At 42.6% G+C, this 17,796-nt stretch overlaps 2 protein-coding genes and 1 pseudogene across 5 annotated transcripts in view; all 3 read right to left on the bottom strand.

Moving 5' to 3' along the window:
* Window positions 1-660: 660 nt before the first annotated feature.
* On the bottom strand, window positions 661-5,395 carry LOC112226292 (gastrula zinc finger protein XlCGF57.1-like). 3 transcript variants are annotated; one of them, XM_042309097.1, is made up of 4 exons: window positions 5,275-5,395; window positions 4,532-4,838; window positions 4,341-4,428; window positions 661-3,257 (listed from the first exon to the last, which is right to left on the bottom strand). In XM_042309097.1, exons 2-4 carry the CDS (start codon window positions 4,823-4,825, stop codon window positions 1,825-1,827), a joined length of 1,815 nt encoding a protein of 604 aa, XP_042165031.1. In that variant the 5' UTR covers window positions 4,826-4,838; window positions 5,275-5,395; the 3' UTR covers window positions 661-1,824. The 3 variants fall into 3 exon arrangements, with proteins under 3 accessions (XP_042165031.1, XP_042165040.1, XP_042165042.1); XM_042309106.1 differs by having other exon boundaries at window positions 5,264-5,382; XM_042309108.1 differs by lacking the exon at window positions 5,275-5,395 and adding an exon at window positions 4,998-5,255.
* Window positions 5,396-8,374: 2,979 nt separating this feature from the next.
* LOC112244190 lies at window positions 8,375-11,649 on the bottom strand (annotated as a pseudogene).
* A 3,360-nt stretch (window positions 11,650-15,009) lies between these two features.
* Window positions 15,010-17,796, bottom strand: part of LOC112226164 (multiple epidermal growth factor-like domains protein 8) — a 31,336-nt gene continuing 28,549 nt past the window's right edge. For both annotated transcript variants that reach the window (XM_024390462.2, XM_024390470.2), the window contains exon 43: window positions 15,010-17,662. In XM_024390462.2, coding sequence (XP_024246230.2) covers window positions 16,166-17,662 — 1,497 coding nt within the window. In that variant the 3' untranslated portion in view covers window positions 15,010-16,165. The remainder of the gene's footprint in view (window positions 17,663-17,796) is intronic.

Below are 17,796 nucleotides of genomic sequence, written 5' to 3'. Positions count from 1 at the left end.
TCTCAAGTACCCCCAGGGGTCCTAGGCTTGTACCCTTAGTTGGGAACCAATACTGTACAGGACAAGGGAATATCAACACCACTACAAGCCAATGATGGTTCTTAGCTTATGGACTGGTCCAAATCAGTTAATGACAGGATGGGTGGTTCTCTGTTCAAGTGGTAACCCTGTTAACCCAACTTAACTGAATTGACATTACTCTGGGAGTGATGTGGATTTACGTTAAAGGTAGACTCAACGATATGACGTACATGCACAAAGTAAACAACATAGCAGGTCAATTTCCACAAGAACTAAGTGCATTGAAGTGCGAGGCTAAATCTCTCTGCGGTTTTGGTCCTGGTGCTATCACGCTGTAATAGTATGAAGTGACCCATGCACATAGCGTAGATCAGAGGAGGCTGGTGGGAGGAGCTATTGGAGGCCAGAATCATTGTAATGGCTGGAATGGAACAGTATAAAACAAAAACATGGACTCTGTTCCATTCCAGACATTCCAACGAGCCTATCCTCCTATAGCTCCTCCCACCAGCCTCCACTGGCACAGATACCACGTGAGAGCAGTTTTGCATCTCCCTCATCGCATTATCTGTGGTGCTGCTCGTGGCAACTTCATTTTACTGAGTCTACCTTTAAGCACAAAACAGACGTGACAGTTTGTGAAATATGGCATCTTTATTGTCAGTCATCACCAGGAGTCGGCATACAAATCTCATGTATATCATTTAAAAAGCGAAGAAATTAAGAAAAAAATACAGAAAAAGTACAAAACATAGTTCATTAAACAATGTAACTATAACCTAATGACGATCCATTATAACATTAGAATTTCACAGTGGCAGAGTCATCTCCAAGTGATACCTATGAATACAATGCGTTTCATTATATATGGTGTTAAATAAAAAAGGCAAATCATGATCATTTACAACATTAGGCAGGTGTTTCAAGAGATTTGGTTTGTGAGTGAAGCTGGAGAAGCAAGGGGGAAGGGGTATGATATCTCCCCCATGTGTCCTCATGTGGCATCTAAAGTGTTTCAGTTCATAGAAGCTTTTCCCACATTCTTGGCAGAAGTATGGCTTCATAAGTTTAGGACTGCAATATTACAACCAGTGCAGGCCAATGATGGCTTATGGACTGATACAAATCATGTGTTCCAACTGTTCAAGTGGTCTTTATGTAATTACCTTTCATTAAAATTTAACTAGGCAAGTCAGTTAAGAACACGTTTTTATTTACACTGATGGCCTACACCGGCCTATCCCAGACGACGCTGGGCCAATTGTGCACCGCCCTATGGGACTCCCGATCACAGCCGGTTGTGATACAGCCTGGATTCGAACCAGGTGTCTATAGTGACGCCTCCAGCACTGAGATGCAGTGCCTTAGACCGCTGCGCCACTCGGGAGCCCCATGAATCTAATGTCATGTTTATAACAATACTAGGGGTGTGACCTTTACATAAATGCTCTTCTTCTTCCAAATCAAGGTATACACCACAAACACAAAGGAAAATAAACATCCCATCATCTTTTCGAAACATCATCACCTACTAATCACTAGGACAATCAGTCAAACAATCTTCTGTACATCACTGTCCCTTCAGTACAAATTTAAAAACATAAAATACAGGTTAAAAACAGACAAAAACGTAACTAACAATCTAATGTATATGAACATATTGGAGTATTGCTAAAGACATTGTGGTATCATAGGTAGATTCTGTGATATGGAGTTACCATACACAGTAGGGGTACAGTTCGCATCTGTTGTCCAGCATCAACCACTGAAGGGAACAAACCCCCCCCCATTCATAGGTTTAACTCATTTAAGTTGAGGACATCTAGACAGGTGATTGGAAAGGTTGCTCTTGCGAGCAAAGCAAAAAAAGCAGTGGGGGCAGGAATACGGTTTCCCATTGTGGATTTTCATGTGGACTTTTACATGACTCTGTTCATAAAAGCTCTTCCCACACTCTTGGCAGGAGAATGGCTTTACATCACGGTGAGTGTGGGTCCTCATGTGCAGGGTCAGAGAACCTGAACAGATAAAACGGCTGTGGCATTCAGAACATTCAAATGGCCTCTCCCCAGTGTGGTGGCGCTTGTGTTTAGCCAGATCTCCAGACTGAGTGAAGCTTTTACCGCACTCGGTACAGGTGTATGGTTTCTCACCTGTGTGAGTGAGATGATGGTTCTTCAGGTGTGAGAGTCTAAAAAACTTCTTGTCGCACACTGTGCAATGGTAGGGCCTCTCCCCGGTGTGTGAGCGCATATGTAACTTCAACAACCCAAGCCTTATGAACTTCCGCCCACAAACCCCACAATGGTAGTTTTTCTGGTTATTGTGGATATTCAGGTGTGTTTTCAGATAACATTTGTCAGCAAAGTCTTTACCACATACAGTACATTTGAAAGGTCTCTCCCCTGAGTGTGTGCGCAGGTGAAGCTCCAGACTACCCCTGTATGCATACCGCTTGTCACAATGGGAGCAGGAGAACTTTCTCTCACCAGAGTGAACAGTCATGTGATTCCTGAGAAGATTTGCCTGGGCGAAAGCCTTCCCACAATCCTGGCATTTGAATTCTTTGAACCCCTTGTGTATCAGCAGGTGTTTGCCTAAACTGCTGCTATTCGAGAATCTTTTGCCGCACTCCTTGCATTCATAAGGCTTCTCTCCAGTGTGGATGCGCATGTGAGTGTTCAGGCTTGTAGGAGTAGTGAGGATCTTGCCACACTCGGAGCAATGGAAGCCGACTTCCAGACATATCACAGGCTTAGTGTCCTTAGGTTTAGTGCCCTCTGGTTCGTGACACCGGTGAGGCCCCAGTCCCCAACAATTCTCAAAGCTCTTCCCACACTCCGCGCAACTGAGGTGTCCATCGATGCGAACAACGGCCATTTTGTGGAAATTCTTGCAGTGCTTCAGCAGGGTGCCCAGGTAAGGGAATCTGCGGGCACACTGCGGGCAGGGGTGGAGTTTCCCCGGAACCCTGCGGGGATGGGCAGGTTTCTGGGGACGGGCAGATGGGTGGGCCTGGCGGGTATGAATGTCTAGCTGTCGTGGTGTATGGAACATGCAGCTACAGTGGGGACAGCTGTGTGTGGGGCCGTACACTCTTTTACTCTTTGAGACTTGGCTTTTCAACATGGCCAGGTACTGCTTCTGGTGTTTGTTCTTGATGTGATTCTCTAGGAAATAACAGTCAGTAAAGGAGATGGTGCAGTGTGGACAAGGAAAGAACTGAGGAGACAAGACTGAGTACAGAGATGGGTGGAAGGAAGGAAGGTAAAGAAGAAGGGTATGATAAGAGGAGAGAAAGGGGACAGAAATGTTATTTTCCTCATAAAAAATGTTAAAAATCCTTGCTGACATTTAATTCACCCATTTAATCCTGTGAGACCCAAGGATTTTTGCAACACTTGTTTTCTACATAATCACTACATATTAGAGACTATAGAACACAACAAATGCTTCTAAGAGATACATCTGGGTAGTGCTGAGCGATTAACCGAAATGTTGGTTATTTAAAAATTTGTTAAACTAAATTACCGACGTCGGTTCAATTATTAAAATTCAATTTATTTTTATGCGAGCTCAAGGCACAGTTTCTCTAGAGATTAATCAGATCAAGCCCAAACTCTGCAATGTAGTATGGAGTTGTAGTTTCCAAATAGTCTACATAGTTTTGCAAAGAAAACATAGTAATTAACTACAATGACCATAATCAATTGCGTGCCTACTTGTCCGGTCCGTTTCTTTTACGCCTGCTATGTAAAAGAGCCATTCGAATGCACGATCGAGAGCAGTTGCTTCGAGAGGTATCTTTATCTGAAAATACATGATCTAAGTGATTGATAGTTGGTAATCATTCAGTCATAAAAGTATGCCTTATTTACATTGAACTACTAAAACAGTGATTTTGTCAGAAAATAGACAGCAGCTCTATAGAGAGGAAATGATGACTTGGAATGTAATAATAAAGTCATAAGTGTAATACACAAATATTCTAAGTAAAGTAATGGGAATAAACTATGGTTAATAAGTGATAAGCAGTAATGGGCATCAAATTAACTTCATTAATTGTTATATTCCATGTTACAGCATTCAACCCACATAATGCATGGTGCATTTAAGGTTTTAAAAACTGATCCAAACTGAAAACCATGAACCTCTTATTATTTTAATTGAAACCGAACAGACCTCAAAAAGCACTAATCACTTAGCGCTATATCTGGGTCACAGGAGATGAACTATGTAGTATTTGACATGAGTTAAGGCTCTTACAGGGTTAAACTGCAGTATTGGGAGTAGACTGATGTATGAACACTATATCCTACCTCCCTTGTTGTCTTCATCCCTCCTGGCATCTGTCTCTTCCTTCACCAAACACACTTTAGTATCTCTCCGAAGAGTCTTAACCACCACCTTATGGATTATATTGATGAGAAAACAGCATGCATTAACCAACAATCTAAATACTCGACTAGTTATTAACTGTCACATGTTTGGAAAGACTAACTCTTCTGACCTTAGACAATCTGGTTAACAGCACTAGAGGACTCCATGATATCTGACTACCAATGGTCGGTTGGTTGGATGTAGTTTGTTGTTGCTTGACAGGCTTCTTCAGCAAGGAAAGTTTGGAACGGTCACCGTCCCCAATTTCCTTCTGCTCAAAGTTTCTTGGTTTCTGTTTTACTTGTATGGAGTTCAAAGTAACCCCATTCGTTTTGGAATGTTTAGTCCTCTTGGTTATGTTAACTTTCTCCAGGTTTGTTCTCCATCTAGTTGATTTGAGTACCTCAGCCTGGTTAACATTCATCTTTCTTTGAATTCTGTGGGCAAAAGACCAAGCTGACTTAACTCGAGAGTTAGACCAGGCCATCACACATCCAACACAAAAAATGTAACATTAGGCTACATTATCAAATGTTCGGAACTAGCTAACAGGACTACTTATAAACAAACCAACCGCGGCGATCTATTGACATTACCATAATGTTGCGGGTTGCTACCATGTCAGAACGTGCATTTTATGGCACTAGCCTCTTTGCTAATGATGTAGCAAGTTAGCTACTAGTCTGCACCGTAGACCTGTGTCTGCACTAAATTGATTTGTGCTAGCGCTAGGTAGCTAGCTAATAAGGATCTTTGTTGATGAGAACAGAGCGAGCTAAAATAGCAAACCACCACCTGCAATTCAACGCTATAAACTGGCAAGCAAGAACGCTAACGTTGGACAACTTTTAACCCGTCTCACCCAACAATTACCAAATTCACCAGGAACAGTTTTTATTTCTCGTTAATCTTCACGGATAAAACAGCATGGATTTCGTACTGGCCGAGATTAAAACCAGAAAACAATTTACTTTAGCGGGGACAACTGGCCAATCAGGTAATAGCCAAAGATTAAGAGGCTGTTGATTGGGTGTGTATCCTTAAAGGAATATTCCTGTGGAATCATGTACATAATAAATGGTAGTCAAAATGTAGGAACGATACTACCATAGATATACAATATAGATAGATATAGAGTTTATATACATACTTTATATACATACTATATATACATACAGTTGTGGCTGATTCGCGTGATGTATTACCTTTTTTTATATATATATATTTTTATTTCACCTTTATTTAACCAGGTAGGCCAGTTGAGAACAAGTTCTCATTTACAACTGTGACCTGGCCAAGATAAAGCAAAGCAGGGCGACACAAACAACACAGAGTTACACATTGGTTGAATAAAGAGACAGTCAATAACACAATAGAAAAATCTATATACAGTGTGTTCTTTCCCTTTGTGCTGTTGTCTATGCCCAATAATATTTATATCATGTTTTGTGCTGCTACCATGTTGTTGTCATGTTGCTACCATGTTGTTGTCATGTTGCTACCATGCTATGTTGTTGTCTTAGGCCTCTCATTATGTGGTGTTGTCTCTCTTGTCCCAATATTTTTTATTTATTTTTTATATGTGTTTTGTCCTATATTTTAATCCCAGCCCCCATCCCAGCAGGAGGCCTTTTGGTTGGCCATCATTGTAAATAGCTAGCTCGTCTATTTATAAACAAAACACCAGCAATATCAGTGATCTATTCCCAACATGATCATAATGTTGCGGGTTGCTACCATGTCAGAAAGTGCCTTTTATGGCACTGGCCTCTTTGTTAATGCTGTAACAAACTAGCTACTAGTCTGCACCGTAGACCTATGTCTGCACTATATTGCTCCCGAGTGGCTCAGCAGTCTAAGGCACTGCATCTCAGTGCTAGATGTGTCACTACAGACATCCTGGTTTGAATCCAGGCTGTATCACAACCGGCCGTGATTGGGAGTTCCATAGGGCGGTGCACAATTGGCACAGCGTGGTCTGGGTTTGGCTTGTGTAGGCCTTCATTGTAAATAATAATTTGTTCTTAACTAACTTGCCAAGTTACATAAAATAAAAACACAATATATACAGTGCATTCGTTAACTATTCAGGCCCGTTTCCACATTTTATGTTTACAGTCCTATTCTAAAATGTATTGAATCGTTTTTCCCCCTCATCAATCTACACACAATACCCCATAATGACAAAGCGTAAACAGGTTTTTAGACATTTTTGTAAATGTATTACAAATAAAAAACGTAAATGTGATATTTCAATTAGTATTAGTATTCAGACCCTTTGCTACGAGACTCAAAATTGAGCTCAGGTGCATTGATTGTCCTTGAGATGTTTCTGCAACTTAATTAGAGTTCACCTGTGGCAAACTCAACTGATTGAACATGATTTGGAAAGGTCAGTACATGTGTGTCAAAGCTGGGACTGAAAGACTGAAAAATAGCTTATACCTTAAGGCCATCAGACTGTTAAACAGCCATCACTAACGCAGAGACGCTGCTGCCTACATACAGACTTGAAATCATTGGCCAATCGAACAAATGGATCACTAGTCACTATAATAATGCCACTTTAATAATGTTTACATATCTTTCACTACTCATCCCAGATGTATCTATTGCATCTCGTCTATGCCGGTCAGTCATGGCCCATCCATATATTTATATGTACATATTCTTATTCCATCCCTTTACTTAGATGTGTGTGTATTAGGTAGTTGTTGTGGAATTGTTAGATCACTTGTTAAATATTTTTGCACTGTTGGAACTAGAAGCACAAGCATTTCGCTCCACTTTATTGCTCACATACCATGTGTATGTGACCAATAAAATGTAATTTAATGTATATAAGGTCCCACAGTTGACAGTGCATGTCAGAGAAAAAAACCAAGCCATGATGTTAAAGGAATTGTCCGTAGAGCTCTAAGACAGGATTTGGTCAAGGCACAGATCTGGGGAAGGGTACCAAAAAAATGTCTGCAGTAACCCTAAGCACGCAGCCAAGCTAACGCAGGAGTGACTTCAGGACAAGTCTCTGAATGTCCTTGAGTGACCCAGCAGAAGCCTGGACTTGAACCCGATCAAACGTCTCTGGAGACCTAAAAATAGCTGTGCAATGATGCTTCCCAACCAACCTGACACAGCTTGAGAGGATCTGCAGAGAAGAATGGGAGAAACTCACCCGATACAGGTGTACCAAGCTTGTGGCGTCATACCCAAGAAGACTCAAGGCTGTAATCGCTGCCAAAAGGTGCTTCAACAAAGTACTGAGTAAAGGGTCTGAATACTAATGTAAATATAATTTCATATTTTCAACCCTAAAAACCTGTTTTTGCTTTGTCGTTAAGGGGTATTGTGTTTAAATTGAGGAAAAGGTATTTAATCCATTTTAGAATAAGGCTGTAACATAACAATGTGGAAAAAGTGAAGGAGTCTGAATACTTTGCCGAATGCACAGTATATAAACACACACAAACATACAGAGAGAGAGAGAGAAATAATACTATATGCTTGTCAGCCATGTTCAAATGTTTGGTAACGCAATAAATCACAACCAGTGCAGGGTTCCTGAGTGGCACAGCATCTCAGTGCTACAGGCGTCACTACAGACCCTGGTTCGATCCCGGGCTGTATCACAACCAGCCGTGAGCAGGAATCCCATAGGGTGGCGCACAATTGGCCAGCTTCGTCCGGATTAGGCCATCAATGTAAATAAAAACTTGTTCTGAACTGACGTCCCTAGTTAAATAAAGGTTTAATAAACAAAGAAAACGGCCAATGACGGCGTATGGACTGAAACAAATCATGTGGTCTCTAACTAATTAACTTAGATATAAACATATTTAACAATACTAGACCATTACATAAATTAATTTTCCAAATCAAGGAATACACTAAAAACACAAAGCAAAAAAACTGAAGATCTTTCAGAATGTATTATCACCTACAGATCACCAGGACAATCAGTCATAAAACCATCTTCTGTACATCAGTATATTTTATTTGTTGTTTAAAGAGCAAATAAAAAAATACAAAAACAACTAGTGTTTAAAACCTCTTAGACTTAAGGTCCCGTTCGGGAGACCTCTGTTGTTCTGGTACAGGTTCAGACCCTCTAACGTAGGATATGAAATCTTAGACCACTTGAAGCTGGGATGTCCCTTCTACCATTTCAATTGCTCTTCCAACTCTCCAGCTCCTGGTTGAACCCAACATCACAGCCACTGACATGCCTGAAATGCTTGCATCATAGCACATCAGGAGTGGTTTCATCACAGTTGCACATTCAGAGATTGATTTATAGCCAATAATCTAAAATAATTCAGATTTAAACAAAAAATATTAATATGAAATGAAAGGAGAGTTCCTATCGAGTTCATGAAGCCAATCTAGAGCTCTGTGAGACGTTCACAGCAATGGGGGCAAACATTGACAGTAAACATACAAATATGTCATTTAAAGTTATAAGGAACATGAAATCTTTGTCATTTTATAATTTATTTATGCTATATTCAGAAAGCAAGTCATTTCAAGCCTTATTCATACAATTTTGTTGAATAGGAAATACAATGAAACTTTATGCATCATATTTGTACTGTGTACTTGAGCTTGTGTCCTCAAAGTGACCATCTCAGTAATTTAACTTTTTTTTTTTACCAGAAAAGTTAGATAAAACTCCTTCTTTGAGTATACAGCATTACTAGTTATTGTTCATGGCCCTCATGATAATTACTTTTGGGGATTATGTAGATTACATTTTACTGGTTAAAAACAAATAACCATAAAACAAAAGTAACAACCTAATATACACTGAGCACAAAGTATTGGGAGAGTGAATTTTTGTTTTGTTCCTTTGGCTCTGTACCTCCAGCACTTTGGATTTGAAATGATACAATGACTATGAGGTTAAAGTGCAGATTGTCAGCTTTAATATTTGAGTATTTTTATCCATATGAACTGTTTAGAAATTACACCACTTTTTGAAAATAGTCCCTCAATTTTAGGGGACCAAAAGTATTGGGACAAATTCACTTGTGTAGTGAAGTAGTCAAAAGTTTAGTATTTGGTTCCATATTCCTAGGAACCAAATGATTACATCAAGATAGTAGAGTAACAAACTTGTTGGATGCTACCATGATAACTAATAGTCCTGAATACATTGTGAATATCGAGTGAGAAAGTTAAGAGTACAGACACACACATATTATACCCCATGCTAACCTCTTACCATTACAATAACATGGGAGGTTAAGATATTGTCTGTCGGGGGGTATGATATTTATGCCTCTAACTTTCTCACTCATTAATCACGATTCATTCAGGATAATCCGTAATCTTGGTAGCCACTAATATAGAAGAAAACATTCTAGTCTTATTTTTAATAAAAGTGACAATACATGATTTACCATTCATTTCTATTGGGCACAAAATACTCTGAAACACACCCAAACAAACAGCAAATGCATCCAGTCACAAGCTTGATGTAAGCATTGCGTGCTAGGAATATGGGACCAAATAATTTAACGTTTCCCTTAAAACGGGCAGGGAATATGTACAAACAGTGTTGTTCTTTATAAACAGTTCACCCGCTATGGATGAAAATACCCCCAAATTAAAGCTGACAGTCTGCACTATAACCTCAGTCATTGTATCACTTCAAATCCAAAGTGCTGAAGTACAGATCCAAAACATGTCACTGTCCCAATACATGGAGCTCACTGTGTGACCCAACTGGAGGACTGCTAAACCATTGTGGCGTTATCATAAACAGGGGAGCAACATTTCGTTAGCATTTGTGGTCACACATCCATCCCTGACAAGAGATCGGACTCCACTCCTATTAATTCATAAGAGTAACAGCTTCATAAAATGTGTTATGTTAAAAACATAGATCATTATCATTTAGGTTTATGACATCTAAGCAGGTATTTGGAGAGGTTGGACTTGCGAGCAAAGCTGATAAAGCAGAGGGGACAGGAATAACGTTTCCCATTGTGGATTTTGTGGGTCCTCATGTGCAGGGTCAGAAAACCTGAGCAGATAAACAGTTTGTGGCATTCAGAACATTCAAATGGCCTCTCCCCAGTGTGGTGGCGCTTGTGTTTAGCCAGATCTCCAGACTGAGTGAAGCTTTTACCGCACTCGGTACAGGTGTATGGTTTCTCACGTGTGAGTGCGCTGGCGGTTCTTCAGGTGGTCAAGTCCGGCAAATTGCTTGTCACACACTGTGCAATGGTAAGGCCTCTCACTGGTGTGTGAGCGCAGGTGTATGTTCAGCACCCCAATCCTTATGAACTTCTGTTCACAAACCCCACAATGGTAGTTTTTCTGGTTGTTGTGGATCTTCAGATGAGTCTTCAGATAACATTTGTCAGCAAAGTCTTTACCACAGACAGTACATTTGAAAGGTCTCTCCCCTGAGTGTGTGCGCAGGTGAAGATTCAGACTTCAGGAAAACTGCCTGTCGCATTGGAAGCAGGAGTACTTTCTCTCATCAGAGTGAACAGTCATGTGCTTCCTGAGGAGCGACTTCTGTTTGAAATCCTTCCCTCAGTCCTGGCATTTGAATGGCTTGACCCCATTGTGTATTAACAAGTGATAACGATAAGCGCTGGTATCTGAGAAGCGCTTGCCGCACTCCTTGCAGACATAAGGTTTCTCACCAGTGTGGATGCGCATGTGAGTGTTCAGGCTTGTAAGAGTAGTGAGGATCTTGCCACAATCTAAGCATTGGAAACCGACTTCCAGACAGATCACCTGTTTAGTGTCCTTAGGTCTAGAACCCTCTGGTTCGTGACACCGGTGAGGCCCCAGGCTCCAGAAATTCTCAAAGCTCTTCTCACAGTCCGCGCAACTGATGTGTCCATCGGTGCGAACAATGGACATGTTGTGCTAACTCTTGTAGTGCTTCAGCAGGCTGCCCAGGTACTTGATTCTGCGGGAACACTGTGGGCAGGTGTGGAATTTCTCCTGAACCCTGTGGGGACGGCCAGTTCTCCGGGGAGGGGCAGGTTTCTGGGGACGGGCAGAGGGGTGGGCCTGGCGGGTATGAATGTCTAGCTGTCGTGGTGTATGGAACATGCAGCTACAGTGGGGACAGCTGTGTGTGGGGCCGTACACTCTTTTACTCTTTGAGACTTGGCTTTTCAACATGGCCAGGTACTGCTTCTGGTGTTTGTTCTTGATGTGATTCTCTAAGAAATAACAGTCAGTAAAGGAGATGGTGCAGTGTGGACAAGGAAAAACCGAGGAGAATTACCTGAGAGTGAGGGATAGAAGAGATGGGTATGATAAGAGGAGGGAAAAGGGGAGACCATAATGGTACATGTAATTTTCCTCAATCAATAGTCCTTGCCGATATTAATATGAATGTTCCAGTAACCATCACCCATTTAAACTGCACTGTTGGGAGTAGACTGGAGTATGTTAAACAGTATGTCCTGCCTCCATGGTTGTCTTCATCCCTCCTGACATTCGTCTCCTCTTTCACCAAACACACTTTAATGTCTCTCAGAAGTGTCTTAACCACCACCTTATGGATTAGAAAGATACAGAAACTACAAGTATGCATTAACAATCTTAATGATCTTGTCACAATACTAGGAACATTAGAAAACACTAATCCTACTTACCTCAGCCAACCTGGTTAGCACTACCACAGGATCCTTGTGGAGTGGACTAGAATCTGAATGATGAGTTGAACTGGTGCTATTTGAGAGGGTACAATCTGATTCATCTCTGCCGGTGGAGTCATCACCTGACTGTGGGTAATGTTCAGTTTGTGTTATACCCAGTTTTCCATGGTGTTTAGTCCCCTTGATTTTTTGTGCAGTGGTTTAGTTTTTGCACATTGTTTCATCTTCATCTTGTTGACTAAAGTGCCTCTAATATCCTCCTTACTCGCATTCTGAGTGAAAAGAGAAGCAGAGTGTCAGTGAGCATCAGCCTTACCAAGACGAGCTAGACTAGGTCAGGGACCATAAGGAAAACTCTTCTCAAGGCACTTCAATATTTTAGTGACTTTTTCGTAGCAGGTTAGGAGACTGGTTAAGGTTAGGAAAATGCTCTCCTTACCGGCTACGAAAATCACTTTCTTTTCATTGCACTTTGATAGTGTATCCCAGGACCATTACAGCCTATACACCCAACACTGCAGACTTAGGCTGCTAGGAAATGATAACACACAATTATGGATAATTAGTCAAAAGTGGAATCATTCAACTAACAAGGCTAGTAGTCTTAAATTACCATAAATTAATGTCCCAGGCATTTATTTTATTAAATCACTACATAATAGGCCATTATTAGAGACAGGCTTCTATTTGAGCAAGTAATCTACACTGAACAAAAATAAACGCAAAAGTGTTGGTCCTATGTTTCATGAGCTAAAATAATAGATCAAATTTTCCATATGTACAAAAAGATTCTCAAAAAAATGTTGCACAAATTTGTTTTATATCCCTGTTAGTGAGCATTTCTCCATTGCCAAGATAACCCATCCACCTGACAGGTGTAGCACATCAGGAAGCTGATTAAACAGCATGAATATATTTACATTTCAGTCATTTAGCAGACACTCTTATCCCATAGTTTATTTCTCCGTGGGAATTGAGCCCACAACCCTGGTGTTGAAAGCACCCTGCTCAACCAACTGAGACACACGGACCATACACATCATTACACAGTTGCACCTTGAGCTGGGGACAATAAAAGGCCACTAAAAGGTGTGTCATACAACAATGCCACAGGTGTCTCAAGTTGAGGGAGCCTGCAATTGGCATGCTGACTGCAGGAATGTTAATTGAATCTGCCTCAAACATCCAACCAGTCTCACAACCGCAGACCATGTCTAACCACACCAGCCCAGGACATCCACATCCAGCTGCAGGATTGTCTGAGACAGGCTACTGGACAGCTGATGAAACTATGGGTTTGCGCAACCAAAGAAATTCTGCAGAAACCGTCTCAGGGAAGTGCATCTGCTTGCTTGTCGTCCTCATCAGGGTCTCGACCTGACTCCAGTTGGGCATCGTAACTGACTTCTGTGGGCAAATGCTCACCTTCGATGGCTACTGGCACGCTGGAGTAGTGTGCTTGTGTCAACATGCCCCATGGTGGCGGTGGGGTTATGGTATGGACAGGCATAAACTACGGACAACAAACAGAATTGCATTTTATCAATGGCAATTTGAATGCACAAGGATAACGTGACGAAATCCTGAGGCCCATTGTCGTGCCATTCATCCGCCACCTTCACCTCATGTTTCCGCACAGCCCCACGACATAAGGATCGGTACACAATTCCTTGAAGCTGAAAATGTCCCAGTTCTTCCATAGCCTGCATATGCACTAGATATGTCACCAATTGAGCATGTTTGGAATGCTCTGGATTGTTGTGCACGACAGGGTGTTCCAGTTCCCGCCAAGATCCAGCAACTTCGCACAGACATTGAAGAGGAGTGGGACAACATTCCACAGGCCACAATCAACAGCCTGATCACCTCTATATGAAGATGTCACACTACATGATGCAAATGGTGGTCACACCAAATACAGACTGGTTTTCTGATCCACGCCCTTACCTTTTTCTTTTGTATGTATATGTGAACAGACAATTCTGTATTCCCAGTCATGTGAAATTCATAGATTAGGGCCCAATGAATTTATTTCAAATGACTGATTTCCTTAACTCAGTAAAATCTTTGAAAATGTGGTATTTTCTTAATGCACACACCTTTGCATAGTTGTTTAATTGCAGAATTTTTATAAATTTCTTCATTTCCTGAACTAGTGTTATCACTTACACACTAACGTTTTAGTCTTAATATGCCTCTTAAATTTTTTAAAATTCTTCGACAAATAATTATTTGAAAATACATTTTCGGCGATTATTACTTTCGCAACTAGCAGTTTCTTACTGGCGATAAAAACAAGTCAATACTGAATAATTTAAACGTACCAAATCAAACATTAAACTAAGTAAAACAATTCATTTTAACCACTTAAAATAATTTAGACCTGACATGTGGACGCTCTGGCCGAGGAGTAGGGTTGATCCGAGCCTTCTGAACTCACAACGGCAGTCAAACACCCAAGCTAACTGCCTAAAGTTAGCTAGCTTGCTAGTTACTTTCAGACATAAATGAGAGAACACCGCACTCTGACCATTTTACTTGACCTAGCAGAGCTGGTTAGGCGGTTTTCAAGTTATCCAGAGCGTTGGCGACTGTAACTGTGCTGCTGGAAACAATTTAATTAAATGTTTTTGCCGATGTTTACCGACACCGGCCATATTCAACAGGTGTTGAGCGTTCGTAAATGCATCAGTTATTCTGCGCTCTGGCACACACACCGCTCGCCTCGCAAAATACATGTACACATACATGTTATTCAATCATTGCACCCGATAGCCAGAGCGAATTTACGAACGCCTATAGTCTTGTTGATATATCGAATTCCCGATCTGAACAAGGCACTGTTCCTAGGCCGTCATTGCAAATACGAATTTGTTCTTAACTGACTTGCCTAGTTAAATAATAAAAGAGAATATAACTAGTCTATCGCAACTGTCGCCTCCCTTCCACTAAAAATAAAACATGCACAAGAAGAGGTGTGTCATATTTCTTGCACTTTTAATATTGGCACCTACTCCTCACCAGGGCAGTGTTCCCTTAAAAAAAAAGAGCAAATTAAAAATGGTTTTAAAAAAGTGTTAAACACGTAAACAAATACAAGACAAGCACAATGTAACCAGTCTAATAATGCTTGTGACCGGACTCAAGCGTAGCTGAAGATAGTGTTACAATTTGCCTTAATTAGGTGCAATGCTACTAAACAAGAAAGCTGTTATTTGTTATAACAACCAAGTTAAATCCTTCATTTGAAACAAAATCAATTTAAACAGATATGAAATGGTGTCAAAAGTGTTGCTTTGCTTAATATGTTCTCCATAAGCCTCACAATAGGAAACATTACACAACAGGATTGTTAGTTGTAGGCCTGGGAGTTCAAAGACAGAAGAACCGGAGGCAGATGAGCAGAGAAACAAATACAACAACCGATAAAGAACTATGTAACAGGTCCTGTGAATGAACATGCACAAATATATACTTAGGGTTATGAGTTAATATCAGACACGTAGCTTAAAAGCCTGCCATATATTAAGTTACAATTAATATTACTCATCATTACTACCATGATATAAAAAACATTGACAACAAGCATCACTTTTGAATTTTTCCTATCATGTCAATTCAATGTTGCACATCCTGGTAGACTGCCCCTTCTGTCTCTTGTTTTTAATGGTAATGTTTGATTGTCACCTTTTGGGGTATAAAGCACATGTTGGTTCCAACGCCAGTAGTTATCATCCCTACTTTAATTGGTCATTCCAAAAAACGACAGTGCAGCAAAAGTCTCTTGTTGTCGACTGCACTCATACCTCGATAGCGGACGCAGTCAGGATGCAACTGAATGGTTGAGCTGATATAACGTGTAGTTGTAGTGCATTTTAGAGATAGCTGGCTTGGTCACGTGAAGCGTTTGAAATATAGCGATACATAACGGAATAAAAGACAATCAATATTGAAACAGTGTAAATACAGGTATCATCCTATCAACTTCAACAGACTCTTATATAACTTTCTCCTGTATGGCCTTTTTCACATTACTCCCCATCTCTCTTCTAACCTCTTAACATGTTACTACCACCCCACCACATACCCCTCTCTCTCTCTTACCCACTTTCTTTTTTCCTTTCTCCCCCTCTTCTCTACATAGCCATGGTGGTGAGGTGCTGATGCCCTAGCAGGCCTTTGCGCCCCCCTCCCACCCCGGGGTGTCCCCCTCCATTGCCGTGACCACAGTACTCCTGGAGGTTTTGCCGTAGTGTGACCAGGGCGGACCCTAGGCAGGCGCGGTTAGGGGCCAGGATGCCCCCCGGCAGCTGGATGAGGACGGTGGCCACCCCGGCCATGCCGTCATCCGTGGGCTCCAGGGTGATGGGCCCCACCTTGAAGGTGGAGTAGGAGAAGCCCATGAGCTGGGACAAGAAGGGGTCGGAGCGGCAGAAGTGCTGGTAGCCACTGTGGGAGGACGGGTGGTGGTGGTGCGAGGCCGTGGTGTTGGCGGTGGTGGGGACATAGTGGTGGGTGTTGAGGTAATGCAGGGGCAGGTGCTGACCACTGTTGCCCCCTCCACCCAGGGTAAGGTGGTGGTGGACGGTGGGGCCGGAGCCTGGCTCGTGTTTGTAGGAGATGGCTCCAGCTCGCCCCCTCTGGCCAACTACAATGCCCCCCAGCTTGCCTGTACGTGCATGGGCCAGGGACACGGCATTGCCCCCCACCCCTCCGCCCCCTGTGGAGGGCAGGTAGATGAGCTGGGGCTCCTCTGGTTCCAAATAGACAGTGAGCTTGGCAAAGGGCCTGGATGCCATCTTGGTCATTTCCTGGATATGACGCCTCTGCTCTCGGCGGAAGTCCATGAACTGCTTGATCTTCCAGAGGAGGACGCAGACAGAGAGGAAGAGGAAGAAGCAGGAGAAGAAAACAGAGAAGAAGACGAACAGGTCGATGTGAGCCTGGTCTTGGCGGAGGAAGAGCAGGCCCTGGGACTCGCCTCGTCTCTCCTCTGTGCCTACACCGCGCAGGGCGATGTAGAAGCGGCTGGACTTCAGGGAGTGGACCTCATGGGGAAAGGTGATGACCACACGGTCACGGACACCTCGAACAATCAGTACCGTCTGGGGCTTCCACACCGTGATGTAGGAGATGAGCCCCTCCGTCTTGGCCTCCCGTACCTCCCTGTCCGCCCCCTGGGGCTTGGCGTGGAGCTGCAGGGGGGTGTTGGGGAGCATGGGCCCAGCCAGGCTGGATGAGGAGTTGGCATAGACCTTCAAAGGTGATGGAGGCGTCTCCTTATCCCCCCCGCCCGCCCCACCTCGGGCCGCCGACTCGTCCTCGATCTTGATGGCGTGGATGCCTGTGTGGCGGTCCACTTCTACGATGAAGGTGTCGTGGGAGTTGGACACGTACACCTCCACCTCCCCGAAGGTCACGTCGATGGTGACCCGGATGTCAACGTTGGTGAACTTTGGCTGGGCAGCGAAGAAGACGGTGCGTCCCTTGGGCAGATTGCGGATGGTGGGATCGTGGAAGCAATTTGTCTGAGAGGTGGGGTCGAAGCAGCACTCATTGTCCACATTGAACTGCCGGTAGCACTGGCGCCCGTTTACCGGTGTGCCGTTGAAGGAGTCTTTGCACTTGGCGCACTGCGTGGAGGATTCCAGATAGAGAGAAGAAACAAGAAATACAAGTGCATGTAAGTACTGTGCTTATTGTCTGTATATGGATGTGATCTTTACAACCAGGAATATCAAGGTATCCTTATTCAGGACTCCCCCTG

This window comes from Oncorhynchus tshawytscha, linkage group LG03 (genome assembly GCF_018296145.1).
Source record: "Oncorhynchus tshawytscha isolate Ot180627B linkage group LG03, Otsh_v2.0, whole genome shotgun sequence".
In the NCBI taxonomy this organism is placed as follows: Eukaryota; Metazoa; Chordata; class Actinopteri; order Salmoniformes; family Salmonidae; genus Oncorhynchus; species Oncorhynchus tshawytscha.
Note: the sequence above shows the minus strand (reverse complement) of the source record. Positions and strands in the feature narration are given on the sequence as shown.